We start from the raw sequence: 21,494 nt of genomic DNA, 5'->3' as shown, positions 1-21,494 counted from the left end.
TTCTCTTCACCATAAATATTTCAGCTCAGAAAGCATTTTTTGTCATTATGGTGGGATTTCCCATCTGTCACTCACAACCCAGTCAAACCAAAGAATCAAACTGAGACCAACTGCTTCAGTTTTTCAAATGTAACGTTTAAATTCAAACAATTACATTGTGCGTCTTTAGTGAGGATGCTTTCAAACGTGACAAAGGAATGTATTATTTAACTTCATACAGCAAACTGGAAAAAGCCATAAATCAAATCAACATTTAGCATGAACAACATTTTAAACAACACTAGTTGTGCACAGCTGTGCTCATGGTGCTTTGCAGATTGCTCCAGCATTTCTTGGTGTTTTTTGTTTTTTTTGTGTCACGGTGCATAATTCCACGCAGATTCAAGATCTTGGACCATATCATTAGTTGCAAATCTGTAGAATTTGGGGGTTGATGACATTGGTTTAAATTTTGGGGTCATTTTCACACTCCAGAGTAAATGTGGGGACCAGTGGTATGCCTCCCTCATGGCACTAGGTGATGGATCAGAATATAAACAACTAACGAGCCTAAAATGACACAGAACTCACCTCCACCAAAGACCTTGTTTCGACAGATATTGTAATTGTGATATGATTAACAATTGGAGGAAGATTTGACATTTTTTGGAAACTGTCAACAAACGTCTAAAAAGCAAGATTTTTGGGCCATAAAGTTCCTGCCGTACTGCAGCATTTCATCGTAATGCAGTTCAGACGCACATTTCCTCTTTTAGAATTGTGCTGTTTCTTTTGATTTGGATATTGCAGTTGTTATTTTGATGAACCTCTGCATGTGTTTAGTCTGTGGGAGGATGTCAGAATCCCCGGGGACAAAAACCCACGCACACACGGGGACTCACTTGCAAACCGGGATTTGAGTCAGTGACCTTCTTGCTGTAAGGCAACATTGCTAGCCACTTCCCCGCCATGAGTGCTTTTGTCCAACATTTCAACTAAAATCCTTGCGCTTACTTTGACCTTGGTTAAGGTTGTGCAAGTATCACTCTTATAGCCTCAATTCTGCTAGTTCTCTGCCTTCCCACTTTAGTGGCATTGATTGCCTGCTCACATGGTTTGCCAAGTGTTAATCAGGAGCTGATTAGAAGCAGAGAATGGAAAAGAGCTGGGATTGTAATTGATTTGACTGAAAGACCGAGAGTCGAAAGGAAGACACATATTTTAAATAAAACCACTCAGAGAAGATGTTTTCCTTCTTGGATCATAACCTACGTCCCCTGAAAATTTCATCAAATTTCTGCCACTCACAAACAGATAGACGGACAAACATGAGAGAAAACATAAACTTCGTATCGGTAATAATTTACTATGTATGTCAATGCTAAGCCATTGGATGAAGTTACAAGTCAAAGACAGATTTTGCCTTGAATTTGTCAATTCATTATTCAAGGAGCACTATCAGATTTCCTTTCCCTCCTCAAAAATGTAACAGTTAGTTCTTGAGCTTCTGACTTAAGAGAAGATTTGCTCAAGTTCAAAATGTATTGATCAATTTGTCCTGAGGCACAAGACAAACATCCCTCAGCAGCATGGCATTCTGCCTGGAGTTGGCTTTTTTTGGAACACCTCCAAAGATTTAAGTTCATATGCCAAGCCAGGGGAAATAAAGTGCGACGAGTCAGACATGTGAATAATATATCGACAACCAAAACAAATTCTCGTCAACCTTTCACTTTAGTCCAAACCAGGCGGCAGCGAAGGAAATATAATCTGAGTTCCCTGAGAAGAACGATAAAATGAAAGTATTATAATCAAAACGGCCCTTGTCAATATGTGATCGCCACATATAGGTGCGAGGCTGCAGTGGGACGTTAAGGTGCGTTCAGACATCACAGAGATGACACATCTGAAATGACTGCGGCAATTTAATTCAACCTAGAGTTTGGATTATTGTCCACAATTCAGAGTAGTATTTCAACGTCCTGTGTGAATCAGTAATGTTCAGATGATTTTATAGAATCTGTTGACGTCATTGTAGGAGATCTAGATGTAGTGTCATCCTGCAGTGAAATAACGTGTTCTCTGGAAATCCAGAGGGAATATGATCACACATCTTCCCTCTTCTTTAGTGCTTTTGTCCACATTACTGCATCTCTGATTCTGGCATATTCCTATATTTCTGACACAGGTAATGGATATGAACTCTTCAGCGGAAGTGCGTTAATTGAGGTGTTATCCCTCTCATTATTTTGTCTCCTCTGAAATCCACTTTTGTGTGTCTTTCAGGCATAATGTCCTTTCTCCTCTGCTGCTTCCCTGTCTTTGTGTGCTGCACTGATGCTATCAGGGGTACAATAACCATATCACTTAATCTGTCCCTCACTGATTTTGCTTTTATATATTCTGTCATTCATCACCCTCTGGCTCTTCCTCTCCCTCTTTACCCCACGTTACTTTCTTTTCCTCCACCCTCTCTTCCTCTCTTTACCTTCTCACATCCCTGTCTCTCTGTGTCTCCCCTCTTCTCCTCCATGTATCCCTGCCATATAAATAATTAATGGCTCATCTTCGACTCGCCTGTTATAGTTAAAGGGCGACTGAATTCCTGAGGACAACATCAATACTGAGCTAAAAGTGCAGCTGTGTTGTATATGTGCAGTCAGCTTGCCGCACTGTTACAGGAGTCAGCTAATGACCTACTTAGATTTGAAATAAAAGATAATAAAAAAATTTTTTCTTTTCTCCCTTTTTATCTGCACAGATTTTAAAGACTCAAAGCTTTATCCAGTCCACCCAAATGGGACATCAGGCCTCTCTTTGCTGAATTCTTACATCAGTTTGGAAATTGCAGTTTGGAAAGAGTTGTGATATCATTTAGCATCTTATAGCTCTAGTCAGCAGCAGTTCTGTATTGCAAGAAATGTTATTGTGATTTTTTGACTATAAATATTACAGTTGCTTACAAAGTTATGAGGAAATACAGTATTTCCTCATGGTGACAATTTGTTTAAAACACATCTTAAAGATATATAACATAAGAAAAGATAAGGTAGGGATAGAATTTATATTATAGACATTAAGTTACCAGAATTTATACAGTATATGGGCTTGATGTGTATAAACAGGACTGAACATGAAATGTGAAATTACAGTATAGTAACTGTTTATGCTGTGGTGACAACATAATCACACACTGGATTATGTTCAGAGGCGTGCTTCATTCTTAAATGCCACCAAAGTAGCCAGGTGATGCTTCAGGCTGGGTGGCAGGCGCAGCACACGACTGCAACACCAGAGACCGGCAATAAATAAGAAAAACCCAACAGAAGTTCAGCAATACAAGCTCAAAGGAAAATGAACAAACACAGATATGAAGTCAGAACCTCACTGTGTTCATAATAATGTGTTAGATACCATATACAGTTGTAAACAGGCTGAAACTAAATTGGGGGGATACAAGGATACAAGTTCCACATTGACAAACAGTCATCACACCCCAGACAAAATTGTGCGTGGCACTTTTGTTTTTGCATGTTGTGACTGTGAATGGAAACAGCGTGTGCCACAGTGGTTTACTGCATCAACTGTGTTTTGTTTGTTGCAAAATATTTATAAGAAAAACAAAGTGATTGTGTCAGATGGAACAAGGTATGGCTGCATTGACATCATGTCTGCATGTATGTGCTTCACAATCACCATGTCATTACAGCATTTTTCTTCCTTTCTTCCGTGTAATTTCAGTGTCTTGTTGTCGATCGTCAATTCATATTTAGCTTTGTTGTCTACATTATTAGAACATATTAGATCCTTGGATTTCTTCCTATCATTGTGAAGCAGAATTCACCAAGCGTTGGATTGTTCACCCACTATAATTTGGAATGTGAGCTGGGTATAGACTGTTGTGAGACAGGTTAGTTTTTGCCCTACTGATGATGTTGTTGCAAAAGTAATCCATATGTTTCGCTGCACATATGTGCTGTATCATCTCAAAGAAAATAGGCCTTGACAAAAGTGTTTCTAGACAGAATATAAGATGAGTGTATATTTTGCTCTGCCCCAAGGCTTCTTCTTCTGGCATTTTATTTCCTCCAGATAACGGGATGGCAGAACTCCTTCACTAAACTATCTAAGCCTGTAGGCATGTTATGACATTTGATAAATGTAAACTGAATCTTCAACTCCATATACAGCATCTTAAAGACACCGTAATGAAACTGTCATAATCACTGACTGTCAATTTTTTCTGTTGTACGAGCTGTCATCCATATAGTTACTGAAATAGTCAAGTTGTTATGCTGTTATTGTGTTTCATTATGTTGATTTTGTGGGAAAATGTCAACTTTCTCGATTCACAGCACAAAGGAACTGCAGTTCTATACAAACACTGCAGAGAAGAGAACAGTTCACCTGGCACGTGTGGATCGTAGCAGATGTGTTTTACATGCAGGGTTGCTTTTGATTTTGGAAAACATCTCCGACTCTGCGGGGAAAGTACCAGAATGCATTCTCACTCTGGTGTCTTTCTAATACAGTAACCAACAATAAAAGCCTGGAACTGCTATGGACCGGAAAGTTGTCTGCTGCCTCTTTAAAGGAAAAAAAATAGATTGTACTTTTGGTTAACAAGAATTCTGTGACTGAAATCAGTGTGACCATAAAAAGTGTAATGAAGCTGCAGGCGCAGGGAGGAGATATGGGTCTGCAGGATCAAAGATTTTGGCAGAAAAAAACAAACGTTTAATCAGTGAACCATTTACTGATGGTGTTGCAAAATATGCTAATGATGTCCTTGTTGTGTGAATAGTGAATAAATCTGGTCTGCATTATGGTTTGTGTAAATGTGTAAATGATATTTGTGGTTATATAATAATGACAACTATGCGTCCTGTGAACTGGAAGAACACAAATAAGGTAAAGATATATATTCTGTGTCTCTTACCAATTGCATTTCTGTACTCGTAAACCATGTAAGTCTTTTAAATTCTCCTCCAAATCCTCACATTTGCCAGTGCATGTAGTGTTTGCAGAATATCCACAGTGTTATGAGATTAAATATGGGAAACAAAGACCTAACAGCCCAGCAAGCGGTGTGTAAATCCACTCAGGTGTGTGAAGGGCATGTGGTAAGATCTGAGTGAAGTAGAGAACTTGATTTATCATCCGTTTTACTGCCTGGGTGTGATGACATTTGTCCCAATGTCAGATTACACTGAGCAGAAAGGCTTTGCCAGGTAACAGCCTTCCCTGTTCCTCCAATATACTCCATGATATGTCAAAGCCTTTACCTCACTAACTGAGAGCACGGCTTTCACTCATTATGGCGCCCTGCAAATACATACAAGACACAAACAATACCACCAAAGTATTTGCAGCAACTTATCCAAAACATTTGATTTAAGTTTGTGTTAAAGAAGGCTTCATACAGTGTTGGAGTGTATCTTTAACAAACTGCCTGGCGACTGAAACAACTCACAGTGTAAAAGAGAGCAAGGTCAGTGGAGATCAATGCGATTGATGTCTGATGAAAGTGACCATCTAAATGTGTAAACAAGGATGGCTGGCCCTGTGTGCATGTGTCTGTGTTTGAAGTCGTGTTTGCCATTTTACACATGACATGATTGTGTTGCCATTTTAAATGATAGTGTTGAGGTCCTTTAACTGCAAAGCGTTCAGTTTGTCTTTGTGGCTGTTGTCACGCCCGTCATTAGCTGCTTTCTGCAAAAGCTGATTCTGTTAAATGCTTTTATCTTGTTTGTTTAGGTTCACACTGCTGAAGCAGAGCTCCCAAACTAAGCCCACATAGTAGCCTGTTTACTGAACTGCAGATTATGACCCTGCAATTATGCTTTGTGTTGGTTCAGGCAAAAGCAAATTCAGCCCATTCAAGTTGAGCAAAGTGCATTGTCCCCATTGTTGACCTCAATATATTACTTTTAATGTCTTGTAAGGACACTTGAGAAAATATGAGCAGAGCATAAACAGTCCCCCTGTCTTGATTCACTGACTGCGTGGAGTCAGGTATCAGAATGTACTTACCCTTGTGTGTCATGTTCTTCTACTGCTGAAATCACTTTCTGTATTTAGAAGGTCTATAAATGAATGTGCATTAAAACAACCCATGTACCGTATACCATACAGAAGACTGGGTCTCTTATTCAGCCTTGCTTATTCAGCCTTGCTGCCAAAATGTAGGAAGAAAATTAATGAATTTAATATTAAAAAAGATAACTTGTATCATTCAGTTCAATCTCAATAAATAGCTCTGCTCACTCACACCTCATTTAAACTTGCATAATCATAAATTGAATTCATGATCCTGTTCTTGTCCTGTTTTCTCAGATTGACCAATATGCCCAGAGGGATTTGAAGAAGGGCCTCCATCTGTTTGGCACGGAAGGCAACGTGGGTTTAACCAACGCCTGGATGATAGTGCAAACTGATGTAAGATGTGGATCTCTTTTAATGTCTAAAACAATCAAAAATATTTAAATTGACTTATTTCTCTCATGCACACTTTGCTGTGATGGTTTAAAAGACACCACAGTACATCCATTATTAAATTGATGCCATTTAGCAAGTCAAGTCCTCCCAAATACCTTGTTACAAGCTTAGCTACGTGATGTGCTGCCTGCATTATTTATCTTGAAGGTACTTACTTCTGCTATTGGCACGATTATACCACTTGTACCACTGCAATCACATCAAATTAAAAAGAGAAGCCGGCTATTGAAGGGTCTTTTAATTTTACATTTCTCCAGTTGGTGTAAGATTTGAGTAAAACAGTGTAATCCTCTTTGTAGTTAATGGGATCTAGACATATATAGACATGCTGATCAAAACAACACAGCATTCTTAATAAAGAAAATGCCTCCATCAACAGTAACAAGCACTCAAAGCTCTGGTAAAATGCTGTCAAAGAGATAAATGGAAGCATCACAGACTCTCTGAGGTAACCTTTGTTTCCATGCAGCTCTTTCTATGATGTTTATTTGTTTCCCTTTAGTATCATTTCATTCTTTTAATTCCAGTGCAAAGAATGAATGATGTGAAAAACTGCACTTTGGAATAGGGGAGTTTCGGGCATATACTGCTGCTGGTGGTGAATGCCTTCAAGGGTGCCTTCACACCAGCACTGATGCAGTTTGAGATAAAGTATGTTGTTATTTGGCGCATATACAAATAGCATTTAATTTGATTTGATTCAAACCAAGGAACCAGACTCGAAAGAGGTGGTCTCAGGCTGCTCACAAGTGAACTCTGGAGTGGTTCATCTTTGAGGTGATTTCCATCCACACCACTCAGCTGAAGCACAGCATTTAAAGCTACAGTCTGTGTGTTTTCATCCATATTCTTAGCGAGGAGATGAGAACAAGGAAATGACAACAGCATGTCCATCCTGCAGGTCTGGGAGGTTTCAATTCTCTGGAGCCTCCTCTGTAGGTGAAGTAGCATATTTATCTCAGCTGGCATCTTCTTCCTGGAGTGTCATGAAGGCACTGACTCACCAGTGTTTCTTGGCAGGGGTGTGTAATAGGGGCACATGGCCCAGGAGGTGAGGGCAGCACCTGCATGCTCAGGACCCTCCTGCCCACAGAAACAGCAGCGAGTCAACAGCTTTGTAGTTTGCTTTCCACAATGTTAACTGAGCTACATATGCGTATATACATATGTATATACATATACATATGCGTGCTTATCTGCAGAGGAGGGATGAGCCTGTAGCCACTCTGCTCTGCTCCTCCACTGGCCAACGCTGCTCTTGTCAGATGTTTGCTCTTATTCACCTATTGACCAAAACTGAATGTCATTTCAGTGCATATGATGATTTTTCACAATTAATAGTGTGTTTGAGGTTTGTCTTTATGAACGTGAACCAAACCAGCCGAGAAATGAAACAATTTATTTAATTCCCACCAGGGGCACTAGACTTTATTTTCAATTCAATGCAATTGATTTGTATAGCACCAAATCACAACATATTTTATTTCAAGGCACTGTATATAGTAAGGTAAAAAACCTTGACAATATTAAAGAGTGCAGAGAAAACCAAGAATTCACACACTCATGGGACCCTTTCACTTCACAGATACAGCATAACAACTTGACATGTGCAAATGTGTGACATATGCTGAATTCCTGGGTTTGACCTGTACATATATGTATATATATATATATATATAGATGTATATATATATACATATGGATATGGATATGTAAAATGGATCTGTTGTGAAGCCTCAAGATTTCCAATCTGGTAGACATGACAGTCACTAGTGATTGTGACCATTAACTCCTAAAGAAAATGTTCACTGATGTTATAAATCAAGTGAGAAGTAGACTCATCTTCCCACAGACAACTGCTACTCCCTGGGTTTCACTTCATGTGACATTACAATTCATGAAAGGCAGATTTCCTTGTTCCCATGAGTCAAAAGGCACTTGTACTGCCATGCAAATGAATGCACATTGTGTGTGTGTGTGTGTGTTACTGTACTGAAATGTTCCCTTTTTTGCATACTGAATGATAGCATGTGGAGAATTTGGCTGTATGAGCCAACCATTTAAAATCTGTGTGCACAAGTGTGTATGTGCACTTTCCTCACTGTCAGATCAGCACTGCTGTATGATTGTATGGGGCTCCATCTAGTCTGAGTCTGGCTGAAATGAAGACCATTAAACAGCAGCTCCCATTCTGACACTGTTCTCCCTGCAAAACCTCCTTCATACATGCTGAGTCATTGAATAGATAATATAAATGGCAGATGTCCCTGGAGCAAAGTTCATCCTGAATAATGTAAATGGCCACTTTTAGAATAGAAGAGGGTCTATATACATGGGAAGCAGTAGTAAAACATCCAAAAGACACAAAATGCTTGCTCGATAAATCAGTATGGGTCACACGCCACACTGGTTGTTAAGCTTTTAGGAGATAGAATATGAATATTTATGACTCTATGGACTTGTACTTGTGATTTGTTCTTGAAATTTAAAACGACCATCTACCACAGACGCTTTCTGGTCATTTGAATTCTGCTGTAGTTTATGATAAGTTACAAATATGATCCATTGTTTAAGTGGAGGTTTGAATTAACCAATTCCTAATTCAAAGCACGGAGCTTTGTTGTGAGCAGCGGAGGCAGCATTGTCCCTGCATGGAATTAAAGTCCACTGAATGAACAAAAATATAGGGCACTTTATCTTTCCCTGAAGTGCGCTGATGAATTGAACTGTGGGGAGAGCCATGAAAAAAATCTATTCCAATCACTGGGGGGGAGATGTAGATAAAAAGAGGGTGGGTTTGAAAATGATATTCAGGCTGTGAGACAGATAGTATGAGAATCGTACAAAAGTTCAATATGAGCAAGATTAAGTGTTTTCTATGTTCAGAACATATGAATTATTTTGGTCAGAAAAATCATTTCCATGCTGCAGATTTTCAATGCGATGATAAAACGAGGCCACACACTTCTTCTTTTCTTGCAGTTCCGTTGCTGTGGTGTGACCAACCTCACAGACTGGTTTGACGTTTACAACACCACGCGAGTGCCCGACTCCTGCTGCCTCGAGTACAGCGACAACTGCGGCCTGGACAACCCTGGAACATGGTGGACAGCGGTAAGACAATCAAGTTTGTCAAGTTTTACATTTTCCACTTCCACTACATAAATGTGAGTAGGAGGGGCTATAGAATTAGATTTGTGTCAATATTTTCAAACAAGAATTTTTAAGAAGCAAACAACACTTTATGACTTGGGCAAGCAAAATTGTAAATAAAATATAGATAGATAGATATAGAACACTTGTTCTTTGCACTCTCTGATTTGTTCTTTGCACCGTGGCTTTTTGTTTGCATTTCTGACCATGGGCGGGCCTTAGGAAGCTGCCTGCTGATTGGCTACTGAGTTTTTCTTGCTTCATGAAAAGTGTTTTTGTTGAAAATATTGACACTGCACACACACAACCTAATTCCATAGACGGGTTTCCCAACACAACGCAATCTCACATGTGATTGAATACACATTTAGTACCACAAGCAGACTCAAAAATGTAAATACAGTTTGGACATGTTTTATTTGAATGCACTAATATCAATAGTGTATTTTTCTTATGATACCAAATCATTCTGTTAATATAATTCTAATAATTAAAGGATGTTTAAAAATGTGATATAGAATAGCTAATATTAACAAATATTTCTCTATCAGTCAAAAAGCCTTGTCTAATTTATGTATTCATCAATCATTTATTGACATTATCTTAGCTGTGACCTCAACAACAACAACAGTATACAACAGTAAGAGATTCAACATTTTTTCTCTCACAGTGGAACAGTCCGAAAACAACAAACAAAAGGCAACATAACCTCCTTAGCAGAGGCAATGGACCAAAGAGCTGAAGTTCACTATGTTACTACATCTGTGGTGTTGTTCTTCACATTTCAGTGGGCGACCTACACTATAGTCTTTGTGTCCTGAACAGCTAAAAAGCAATAAGCCTCCTGACAAACTAGATGAAAAAGCATTTGAAACATGTTCAAAGGTTTTAACATCATCTGTGTCATGTCTTTGAGGGTAAACATGACTGTTGGTGCTGGTGAAACAGCTGGAAATGATGTAACCCTGGGTGTCTCTGGTAGCATTGCTCTGACAAATTGATATACATATTGATTTTATTTTCATTGTATTGAGTGTGATGAGATAATACATTCAGAACACAAATAATCCCAGAATTCTTTCAGTCAATTCTACAGATTCTCTCTTTCAATAAGAATAAACCAGCTCATTTTTGACCAACCACAGATTCATCTTTAAAATTCCCTTTTTGTCTATAATCCCAGAGAAAGCTGTTGTCTTTCTGACTTCAGAGCATCGTCTTTGAACATTCCACTGCAGTTTCAGAGGCTCCATCTGACAGAATCGGCCGTCTTGACAAATGATATCCTCTCGGCAGTTGATGTATTAAATAGTGTAGATTTTCAATCAGCTTTCGACACAGGGGACCACACCTTTCAGATGCTTAAATGTGTGATAGGTGTTCCCGTCTCGGTTTTTCTGACAGAGACACCTATACACTGTGAGTCACTGTGTCAACAGATTTATCTTCAGATTTATTCAAAGGTCCTCTGCCTGTGGTGGAAAGTCATTCTCATCCTCGTTGCGCAGTTTCCTGTGGGACCCCTCTGGGTTTGGTTTTGGGTCCTAACCTCTTCTTTTATTCACTCCCAAAAAGACCTGAGAACAACTGTCACTGAGAGACAAAGTGTCATTGGAGCTTCCCTAGTTGGTTATGCCAAGCTGATGCCCATAGTGAAACACTAGATGATGTAAAAGCTGTAATGCATAACTGTAAATTAATATCTGTTGCATTCAAACCATTGTCAAATCAGCTCATACAATGCTGATTATCAGCTCCATACGAATATCTCTGTATTTCCCAACATAGCAGCGTTTTGGTTTTGTGTCTGTGTTGGAACACGACTGACAGAGGGAAGGCAGGGACATAACAGCTATGCTAGAAAAGCAAGACGGCAGTGAGCAGTTGGAATATGGACCTAGAATTGCCCTTTTAAAAAGTTCTGCACACTCACCTGAGGAGTGGGAAGGTCTGATGTCACTGCCCGCCTCCTTGGCTGAAAATGTCAAGAAGCAACCATTAAAAGTTTCCTCCTAATCCTCATAGTCCTGGCTCATGCAGAGAGACTCTCTGTGTGTGTGTCACAAAGCTACATCAGGAGAAGACATCACAGCGGTGTCTCTGTCACTCACTGCTGAAGCTCATTTCATGTCTGTTTTTACTTCCAGCAGCTTGTTTTTGAGCTTTAGATCGTAACAGCTGAGAAAATCACAAAAGAAAATCACAAAATCACAAAGAACCAAATAACATAGAAATAGTTAATTAAAAAAAAATAAAAATCTAATTCGGTTCAGCCCTTTACACCACTGACTATTCTTATACAGCACATTAAACATTAATATTCCATCCAAATGTTGGTTTGTATTAACTTCAATGTTGGGTGGATTTTTGTCCGTCAGTATACACACTAGTTAGCCTCGTCTGTTATGATGAATCCGCAAATATTCAAACAACTTTTTTGCTTGTAAACTATTACATTTCTCTCCAAGCAAAAGCCTATTGTTGTGATGTGATTTGCAGGCATGATAAAAATTAAAATGGCTGGAGTGATACAATTAAAAAAGTTTTGGTGTTGACACGTCATTAAAGACAAAGAGGCCACTTTTTGGCCACTTAACACAATGAGTCTACATCTGTTCTCCAGCCGTGCTAAAGCATTAGCTGCACATGATAATGAGTGAAGATGAGGAACCATAATGACAACCAGTTTTGTGGAGCCCCTGCTGTTATTCGGTTGTCGCAACAAAATGGTATAATTTTCAGAAATCATATCAAATTTTCCAGATGTCACTTGTGGAGAAGGTAAATGGTTTATTAATCTGCAGACAGGAAGTCAATCAAAGATTGTCATGTTGTGTTCAAAAGAGTATTTGGAATGCGTGTAACATCAGAGTTATTTCTACAATCTGGAAGCAACAGCTGGGAAAAAAAAACACACTGTCCATTTAGTGGCTGTTTTATAGCTTCACATGAGCTTCATTGGCAGATGCTGCTTAAATATATGCAAAATAAAAGAATAAAAATGCATTTACACCTGAACAACATGCATTTGTTGACTAAAATCATGTGATGTGATCAAAAGCTCTACAGTAGATACAGTGAAGTATCAGATCAGAGCTGATCTGAGCATGTTTTATTTTACAGGGATGTGTGTCTGCTGTCGGCTACTTTTTTAACAGTGACCAGGCTCTTGTTGTTTGCACAGAATATAAATGTGACCGCTGCGTTATCAAATCACCTTTTTAACACACGTGTAGAGAAGTGACATTTTCACGTGATTCGTTAAAGTTGAATGACATGTTTTAAACAAACACAGTGCTGGTTTAGCTCCAGTTCCTCCTCTCGCTCTCCCTGTTTCTCTACAGTGATGCCTGCAGCCTCACGACAGCAGCAGTGCAGACAGATAAAAGACAAGTCTGTTATTCTGTCTCCCCGAGCTTCAGTCAGGAATATTATTTATTTTACTGGCAGTGACCTTTTTTTAAAAAAAAGAAAATCTAGTATCTGGACAAAATACTCAAGAAATCCTCATCCTGCTTGGGGGCCAAAAAAGCTGATGGGGACATCGATTTGATATAATTATAATTATTTTAAAGATTATGAAGTATCATGAGTGAGACTTTTTGACATCACATCGCTCACATCTGTACCTTATTCTTCAGTTTGTAAATAAAATAAGTTTTATATTTGAAAAGGACAGATCATGAGTATGATGCCATCAGGTTCACAGCTGCAGAACAGATAGTAGCCATTCATCCTAGAATACAGCACAGTCCTCTTACTGTGGTGCCATACAGTTTTGCAGTGCAGTGTCATTTTCCGCTCAGTGAAAAAGGCCACATTGTAGCCAAACTGTGACTTGCAGCTGCTTCTATTTTTTCACTTTTAAGAAATGAAAGGTGGCTTTTATAATAATTTTTCCACCAGTTTTTTTTTTCTTTTCACCAGCCTCCACAAAAACAAATTAAAGATTTTGTAGATTTATGCATATTTTCCACCTTCAGATGACACATAGACCTCAGAATTTCTTGTTATGTATGAATTTTTAATAATCAAGGACTCTAATACAGTGTTTCACAGTCAAGCATAAAGATTTTTTTTTTTTCTAATGATGCCTGGATTTTAAAATATGTATTTTATATTTTAGCCCACATATATTTGCATATATTCCCTCGGTACATACAGTATAGTGTGCCATTAATTAATTTCTCTGTTGAGTCCAAGTTGACAAAAAAGTAACTGAAGCCACTGACAGGTTTACATTGTGTGCTTCAAGTGTTTTTGTCTATTCACGCACACATATTACCTTTCATCGTATAGTTTTATAATGAATAAAATCTACTTCTTTGTCTCTGCCATAGACCTTTGTTGTTGACAGCTGAATGTTCATGAACTGAGAAACTAGGAGAATGATTAAAAAGCTCTTCATATTTCCATTGATGGAAAACAGAAATAAACAGAATGAGTCAGTCAGATGGGCTTGATGATGCGTATACATACACACAAAAATGCTCTCACAGTTTGAAAGCCCAGAAATATGGCGTGTGTACACTCCAGCGTGTATAGGCAGTTACGTCTGGAAAAATGTCTTTTAAAATAGCTTCTGTTTTATTTCCATAACAACTGTGTGGGCTGTGGTTGGGAACAGCACAATCATCACTACAGTAAATGTCATAGCACTGCATTTTGAATGCCTAAACTACATACTGTTTTCTGGATAAAGTGAGTTGACCTCGATTGTGAGTGAATGAGAAAAGTACAGTAGCTGCCAGACAGTTGAACAGTCAGCTGAAATTCAGCTTTCTACCCGCGTGCAAGTTTGAAAAGTGGCATCCTTGGACAAACATCTTACATCTTATAGACAGCACAGGCACGACAAACACAGTGAGACGCTTGCGGGTTTGATTATTGTGTTTTTAATATAGTGCTGTGGCCGTGCATGAACTGACCAGGAAGTCTGCACTGGATGTCAAATAAGAAAAGTCTGAATTAATATATCTCTGATGCGGTGCATGTGGGCACCAGTTTGATAAATAACTTGTAAGCAGTGTGTAAATTTGGCAGGACTCTCAATATTAATCCAGTCTGGAATTATTTCACCTTGGCCTAGGAATATATATATTTTTTTATATTTTTTGTGTCATTAGGCAGCAGTGAAATGCAGAGTGTGAAGAGTATGTTTCACTGACAAGATATTTTAAAATATACATTTACATTTTACAATCTGGAAGGAAGGATGAATAATTTAATCAAAACAGCAGTGTAGTCTGCTATGACAGCAACTTTCCCTTTTCCTGTACAGTCTATGTGCAACTGTGTTTTTTTTTTTAAATATATAGGGGGAGGGAACAGGTGTCAATGGCTTTCAATTTGACTTTCAATGTCAATGGCTTTACTCGACCTATTCCTTCTTTTACATTCCTTCATAATCATGACCTCAGTTTTCTTTCTGAATGTATTCAGACAATAAATAAAAACACATGCATGTACTGTTCCTGTATTCACACAGTTGACAAAGACAGTGAGTTTTCCTAAAGAATATCAAGGACAGAAGAGGAGGGGAGCGGGAAACAAGGATGTCGCCAAACTATTTTTAATCAGCAAATCTCAGACTTTATTTATACAGTATTTTTTATTTTTTATATTTTTATATATATTTTTATTCAAAGTGCTTGAAAACAAAAAGCCCCCAACCCCCAGGTGCCAGTCACTCATCGCCCACCCCCACTGCATGTGAAGCAGGTAAACCAAAAGAAACCGAGCACAGAAATCAAATGAGTCAATATTCAGTGATGAGAAAACACTGGAGACCAATAGTTCTCGTCATTGAACATACATCAGTATGGAAAATAAATAGTAGTAAAACAGGAGATTAATAGATAATGAAAAGCTAATAACAGACCTAAGTAAGGTAGCTAACAATAGACGCCTTGTCAAACATAGCTACCCCATAGTTACATACTGATCACCTCTTTTTCCACATTCCTAGAATATTTAAAGAATCTGGTCGTCTGTCATTTCAATTCAAAGCTCCGTCTGATTGGAACGATCTCCCATGTCAGCTTACTTCTCTTCATAGTTTCAAAGCATCACTTCCTTGTTCTTGTTTCTGATTTTTCTTTTATTTATTCCGGATTAGCTGGAGTTAGGAGAGCCTTGTCTGTGTGTGTGTGTGTGTGCATGTATAAGTCCTGTAATTTGTTTCACTGTATTTTGTATTATGTGTATCATTTTGTTGAAGGACCCCCTCGAAAATGAGATGATTCATCTCGAGGGGCTATCCTAAATAAATACATTTAAATTACATTACATTACATTACATGTCATTTAGCAGACGCTTTTATCCAAAGCGACTTACAAAAGTGCATTTAAACATTTGGGTACAAATAAGAGCTAGAAGTAAGTAAGAGCTTCAAGTAGAACAAACTATGAAGTGCTAGTCATAAGTGCAATACAAGTTTTTTTTTTTTTGTCGTCTTAGTCGAGGTAGAGTCGGAAGAAATGTGTTTTTATTGTAGAATATAAAGTAGGTAGTGATTATTAAAAAAAGCAGACAGACATGTGTAATTTATACATTATATTATATACATATATATATGTACACATATATATATATATATATATATATATATATATATATATATATATATATATATATATATATGTATATATATATATATATATATATATATATATAGAATTGCATCAAAGTGGTGTGTTTACAGCTTTCTCACTTACTGTACGCGTGTGTGTGTCTCCACAGCCGTGCTACGAGCGAGTCAAGGACTGGCTTAATGAGAACCTGGTGGCTCTTTGGATCTTTGCTCTATGCACAGCACTTACTCAGGTAATTGCAGCTTTTAAGTTTTATTTTTTGTATCTCAGCTCTTGATATCTGGAGTACATTTGAAAACCAAGGCTCTTACTTTGTTACAATACTTTCAGCGTCCTTTGCGGTGAGTGCAGTACTGTGGACAGCAGGGGCCTGCAAAACTGCATGTGTCACCGCCGAGGACCGCATAGTGTGGTTTAACTGTCCGTAAAAGTCTTTTATTTCCTCTCCAGCCAAGTTGAACGTGATGGGCTTCCAAAATGTGAGAGGAGAAAAATACCCTTCTTGAAAACATTGATCACACGAGGCTCCTGTGGATGCTGCAGGCTCTTTTTTTTGTCACTGGTTAAGATTCTCTTTCTCCTTTGAAAATTCTTCATGCAGCATAAGGAAGCCAGTCATCTCACATTTCTGTGATGTTTGCAGCTGATTCACACTATTTTACGACACAGATAAGTGTCATACAATTACACTCTGTGTTCAGACAAAGATGATAAAGTACTTGACTGTTACATGCTCTCAAAGGGACAGTTTACAGGCGTTTGTGCTCACAAATACTTTATTTTCCATGGAGCTGCACGTCAGACGTTCCCACAAATGAGAATGAAGCAGTGGGTCATCTGTTTCTTGGAGATGAAAATATCTACTGGTCTTAGTTTGCTCTGAAATAAACTTGAACCTCCATCTTCCAGGAAAAGCGTCTGAATCAATTGGTGAAGAAATAATTTTCGTCCATTCACACATCAAGCAGCAAAACTGAAATGCAGTTTTGGTTATTTTTCTCTGTTGAATGTGTTGATTTTATTCTGTGGTGAGGCTGGTCATCTCAGCAGCTTCCCAGTTTTGGTTGCTTAGTAACGATGGATGCAACAGGAACGCAACCTTCAAAAAAAAAAAACCTCTTGCTTCTTCTTTCATTTTGTCAATCTAAAGAAAAAATAAAACATTTTAATAAAACCTAAACATACAACTGAACATGTTATGTTCGCATGTATCATAGTCACAGGGGAAAATAAATAAAGTTTTGGGGATTACAGTCAGTGGAGGGTTGACAGGAAAGGGCCAAAAACAGTTTGAGCATCTGTAGTTTACTTGATTAAAATATTATAATAATAATATGATACATATAATATGTACATATCATTTGTGTAATAGATTATTTAAAACACAACAATAAGGTTGTAGAGCGTTTGAACCTTGTAGTGCTCTTATTAAAACATTTATTTATTCTCATCTAATCATTTACCATTTAAAAATAGTTTTATGTGTTTGGACCTTTGAAGCTTTATTAAGTGAGTTTATATTTCAAGTAAGAGTAGTCAGAGACCAACTGAGCAAACTGATTTGGAAAAAAAAGGCCAATTGGTGTGCTATCGGGGTTCAAACACTCACTGAAGTGAAGAAAAATACACTAAAATCATATTATTACAACTGTTAGCTTGAATAATGAATATCTTTATGCCACTCTATATGCATATAAAGTCTCATCTCCTTTTATTCACCTGTGCTCTCAAAATCAGAGACCGAAACCCAAATACTGCAACTGTGAAATAACTAAGATGCTTTTTAACTTTGAAGGAAAGAATTCTATTCATGCATTTAGTGAAAAGCTAATTGAGATAATGGGTTTTCAAAGCCTTTAAATACAATGGATGTCTTTAGCATTTTATGAGGAAACGAGACAGAATAAAATGCAGAAAGAGACACCCTGATCTTATCATAGAAATATGAAGATGACTGTTCACCAGACAATGCATTACCGAATAAAACTATAGGATATAATGCTTACATATACTTCAAAAAAAGCAATAACAGAGCATCCACTTCCTGCAATCTGTGCATCGCCTAGCAGAGCATCCAGATGCTCTTTTTATTGTTCTCTAAGTAGTAAACGTAATGAGATTTTAATATAACATGATATAGGGAATGAGCCAAACAGATAGAAGAGTTTACTTTCATGCCACTGTGACTTGGACATCTGATGCTTTCATGCCTGATTTGTTTTCTTGTGCAGATCCTGGGTCTCGTCTTCTCCATGACAATGTTCTGTCAGGCAGTGAAAGTAGAAACATTCTACGCCTAGCGATTGACCTCTCTGCCCTTCAGCACACTTGGATTGTTTTTGCTCATCGATGGTCTGACCCACCCTCCTCCTCCTCCTCGTCCTCCTCTTCCTCCCCCATCTTCCTCAACAGACTCTTGTTTCCACTGCTTGTCCTCTCTGTGACATTTGCTCTTGGGTGTCACCGGTTCACAATTGTCCCTCTATCAACAAGCACAGTGTCAGTGTAATTCCTGAGTTGGTTGCTATGGTTTGCTTTGTGTCGAAAGCTAATTTCTGTGAAGCTGAATTATGAACATGTATTATATATACAGTATATATATATATATAAATATAAAAAAAACTGTAACCCATTTTTTAATGTGTTTTGTTTTAAATTATTGTATGGTTTGTATGTGTCTTCAAAATGAGAGCTACAAATGGGAAGGTGCACTGTGTGAAGTGCTGCAAGTGCATGTCTCCTGCCATGGTGTCTATTAAATGTTCTGGCTCCACTAAACGGCTCACACGTCATCTTGTCATTTCTTAACAGAAAACACTGAAGGGGTTTATGTGCAATCCTGCTGTAATTATGCATAACACCCTGAATGACAAACTGGACGGATGGGGAAAATTTGCCAGGAACTAGAATGTAAAGCTGTAAATATAGTCTCTCTACTGAGACAGACTGAGTCAATAAAATATTTTCTAGCACCTAACTAATCAGGTATTAATTAGATATATCTAATGAAACCAACCGCTTTACGACTTCACGCTCCATGGAACATGTGGCTTTTTTACTGGGTAGTTTTACATGGGGCACGAGGATTGCACCACCTACAATAAGAACATTCTGCTGGAGGAATTTAAATGAACAGTAACCTCCAGACTGGCCAGAGACATTTTATCACCAATAACAAAAAGACCCTTCTGACCCTTTTGTCTCCATAAGTTAGTTTTTTTCCCTTCTTTCTTAGATCATCAGATTCAATACAGGGTATAAGTACTCTGTGACATACTTTGATTAAATGCCCCCCTTGGAAAAATGTTATGAAAGATAAGAGAAATGCTGGAACAGCAGTCACAGCAGGTGTATGCGACTCCTCTATCCATTTGTTAGGATTTTTCTTTCTTGGTTCCTTTTTTCTGCTTTCAAGTAGTTGGAACTTTAAAGTACAAAAGAGCCAGGAGTGAAGTCATCTACAGAAAGGTTTAAAATATGATGTCCAGAATTATAGCACATTTCACAATGAAAACACACAAAGGTGTGCACTTTCAAAACACGGAAATGGGAAACATTCAATAGAATAAAAGAAACAAAAACGGCTTAGAGAAAGAAAATTGCTCAAGGCCGTGATAGTAAAGTCTTTTGGCTGTCAGAAAAAGCCATTCTCTAAAAGTACATTTAAGATTTAAAGGCCGTAACTGAGTGAACTGACCTTACCGCTCAGTGAGACAATCGATCAGCCTCTGGTTTTAACCTTAGTTTGGTAATAATATAATATATAATAAAAAATAATATAGTTAGAAGACCCAGACTGTTAAGACAGCGTGGTGAAAAGAGCTCAGGTATTAACTCCAGTGTCAGAACATTGAATGTGATTACACACTGGACTCTAAAAGAGACGGCAGAGAAGGTGAAAAATGCGTTTAAAATGATGAACTTATGAGACAGCATCACATTAAAGAAACAATGTGATGATGTGTAATGTGTAAATGCTGCCTACATGAAGCATCATATGCAGCTGGGCTGACTGAGAGAGGCAAAAGAAACAGTCACACTGAGACAGTCAGATATCGGATAGAAGACCGAAGAGTTTTTCTTCAATTGATTTAATATCACTTGAAGCAGGAGTGTCAAATTCATTTTAGTTCCCTTTGTTTTATGTTGAATGAAGCATCTTTTTACAAAACAAATGATGAACAACCACACACTCCTTGAGAAAAAACCCACGCACACATGGGGAGAACATGTTTGTTTTTCCGACCGGGTCATGAAACCGGGTCTGGGAGATCAGTCCATCTGGCCAAAACATCCGTAGACACTAAATGAACATCAATCATGTACACATTTTACTCTTTATAAAGTACGCTGTGACATTAGGTTGCATTTCAGATTATAGAAACTGGTCTTGCAACTGTATCGAGCAAGCTTCCAGTGATGTAGTACTCGTTCCTTCAAAGACTCGGTCTTGACTCGGACTCGGACCACAGTGGGAGGAGAAGGACTCGTAATTTCAGACAGAGTCCTCGAGACTGAATTAATACAGTTTCAGCAGTTCACGTTATGTCCTAACTATGATTAAAAAAGTCAGGGTGGGCTTAACATGTTGATGACAGAGCAGCACAGTTTATAAAAATAGGCAGAAGATGATGCATGTGGTAGGGATTTTTTTAATGATAGTAAAAGCATAGTCCATATTAAAACATGTTAAGACTGCTCCTTAGTCTGTAGGCCTATCTGTTGATTATTAACTGTGGCGATACTAAATCATGAATATGAAAACTGACATGTTTTTATGGTCTTGGTCTCAACTCGGTCTCGACTCCTAAAGGACTGTATTTGACCCTTCAAAGACTCGGTCTTGACTCGGACTCGGCATAGACGGTCTCGTCCCCATCACTGCAAGCTTCTGTTGTTATGCAGCAATGCAATTTTAAAAAAGCAAAGACAGATTTAGGTTGTTTCGTCATTTCACTGACATTGAACACATACAGCATGTTTCACACACTGATCCACTGTTTGGTCAGATAAACACTATCGACCTCTACACCTGTGTTTTCATGCAGTGCTTCAGATAATCTTATTAGAAAATAAGTCAAGATTATTTGTGCAGCTCTTGAACACATATGGCGTCTCCAATGGCTTCACAGCAGCAGCAATATGAAACAACAAATGAAAACAATAAATGAAAATGACAATCTTCAGCCTCGGGCCATTAGTGAGCTCAACAACAAATTCCCACTAAAACCTCACCAAACAACATGGAGATCACAGTCTGGTTTTCT

At 38.1% G+C, this 21,494-nt stretch overlaps 1 protein-coding gene across 2 annotated transcripts in view; it reads left to right on the top strand.

Moving 5' to 3' along the window:
* The window catches only part of tspan4a (tetraspanin 4a), a 130,566-nt gene extending 111,561 nt beyond the window's left edge, over positions 1-19,005 (top strand). For both annotated transcript variants that reach the window (XM_044030638.1, XM_044030637.1), the window contains 4 exons: positions 6,319-6,420; positions 9,463-9,594; positions 16,376-16,459; positions 18,459-19,005. In XM_044030638.1, the coding sequence (XP_043886573.1) occupies positions 6,319-6,420; positions 9,463-9,594; positions 16,376-16,459; positions 18,459-18,527 (387 nt within the window). In that variant the 3' untranslated portion in view covers positions 18,528-19,005. The remainder of the gene's footprint in view (positions 1-6,318; positions 6,421-9,462; positions 9,595-16,375; positions 16,460-18,458) is intronic.
* The last annotated feature ends 2,489 nt before the right edge of the window (positions 19,006-21,494 follow it).

The sequence above is a fragment of the Solea senegalensis genome, linkage group LG7 (assembly GCF_019176455.1).
Source record: "Solea senegalensis isolate Sse05_10M linkage group LG7, IFAPA_SoseM_1, whole genome shotgun sequence".
Classification (NCBI taxonomy): domain Eukaryota; kingdom Metazoa; phylum Chordata; class Actinopteri; order Pleuronectiformes; family Soleidae; genus Solea; species Solea senegalensis.
Note: the sequence above shows the minus strand (reverse complement) of the source record. Positions and strands in the feature narration are given on the sequence as shown.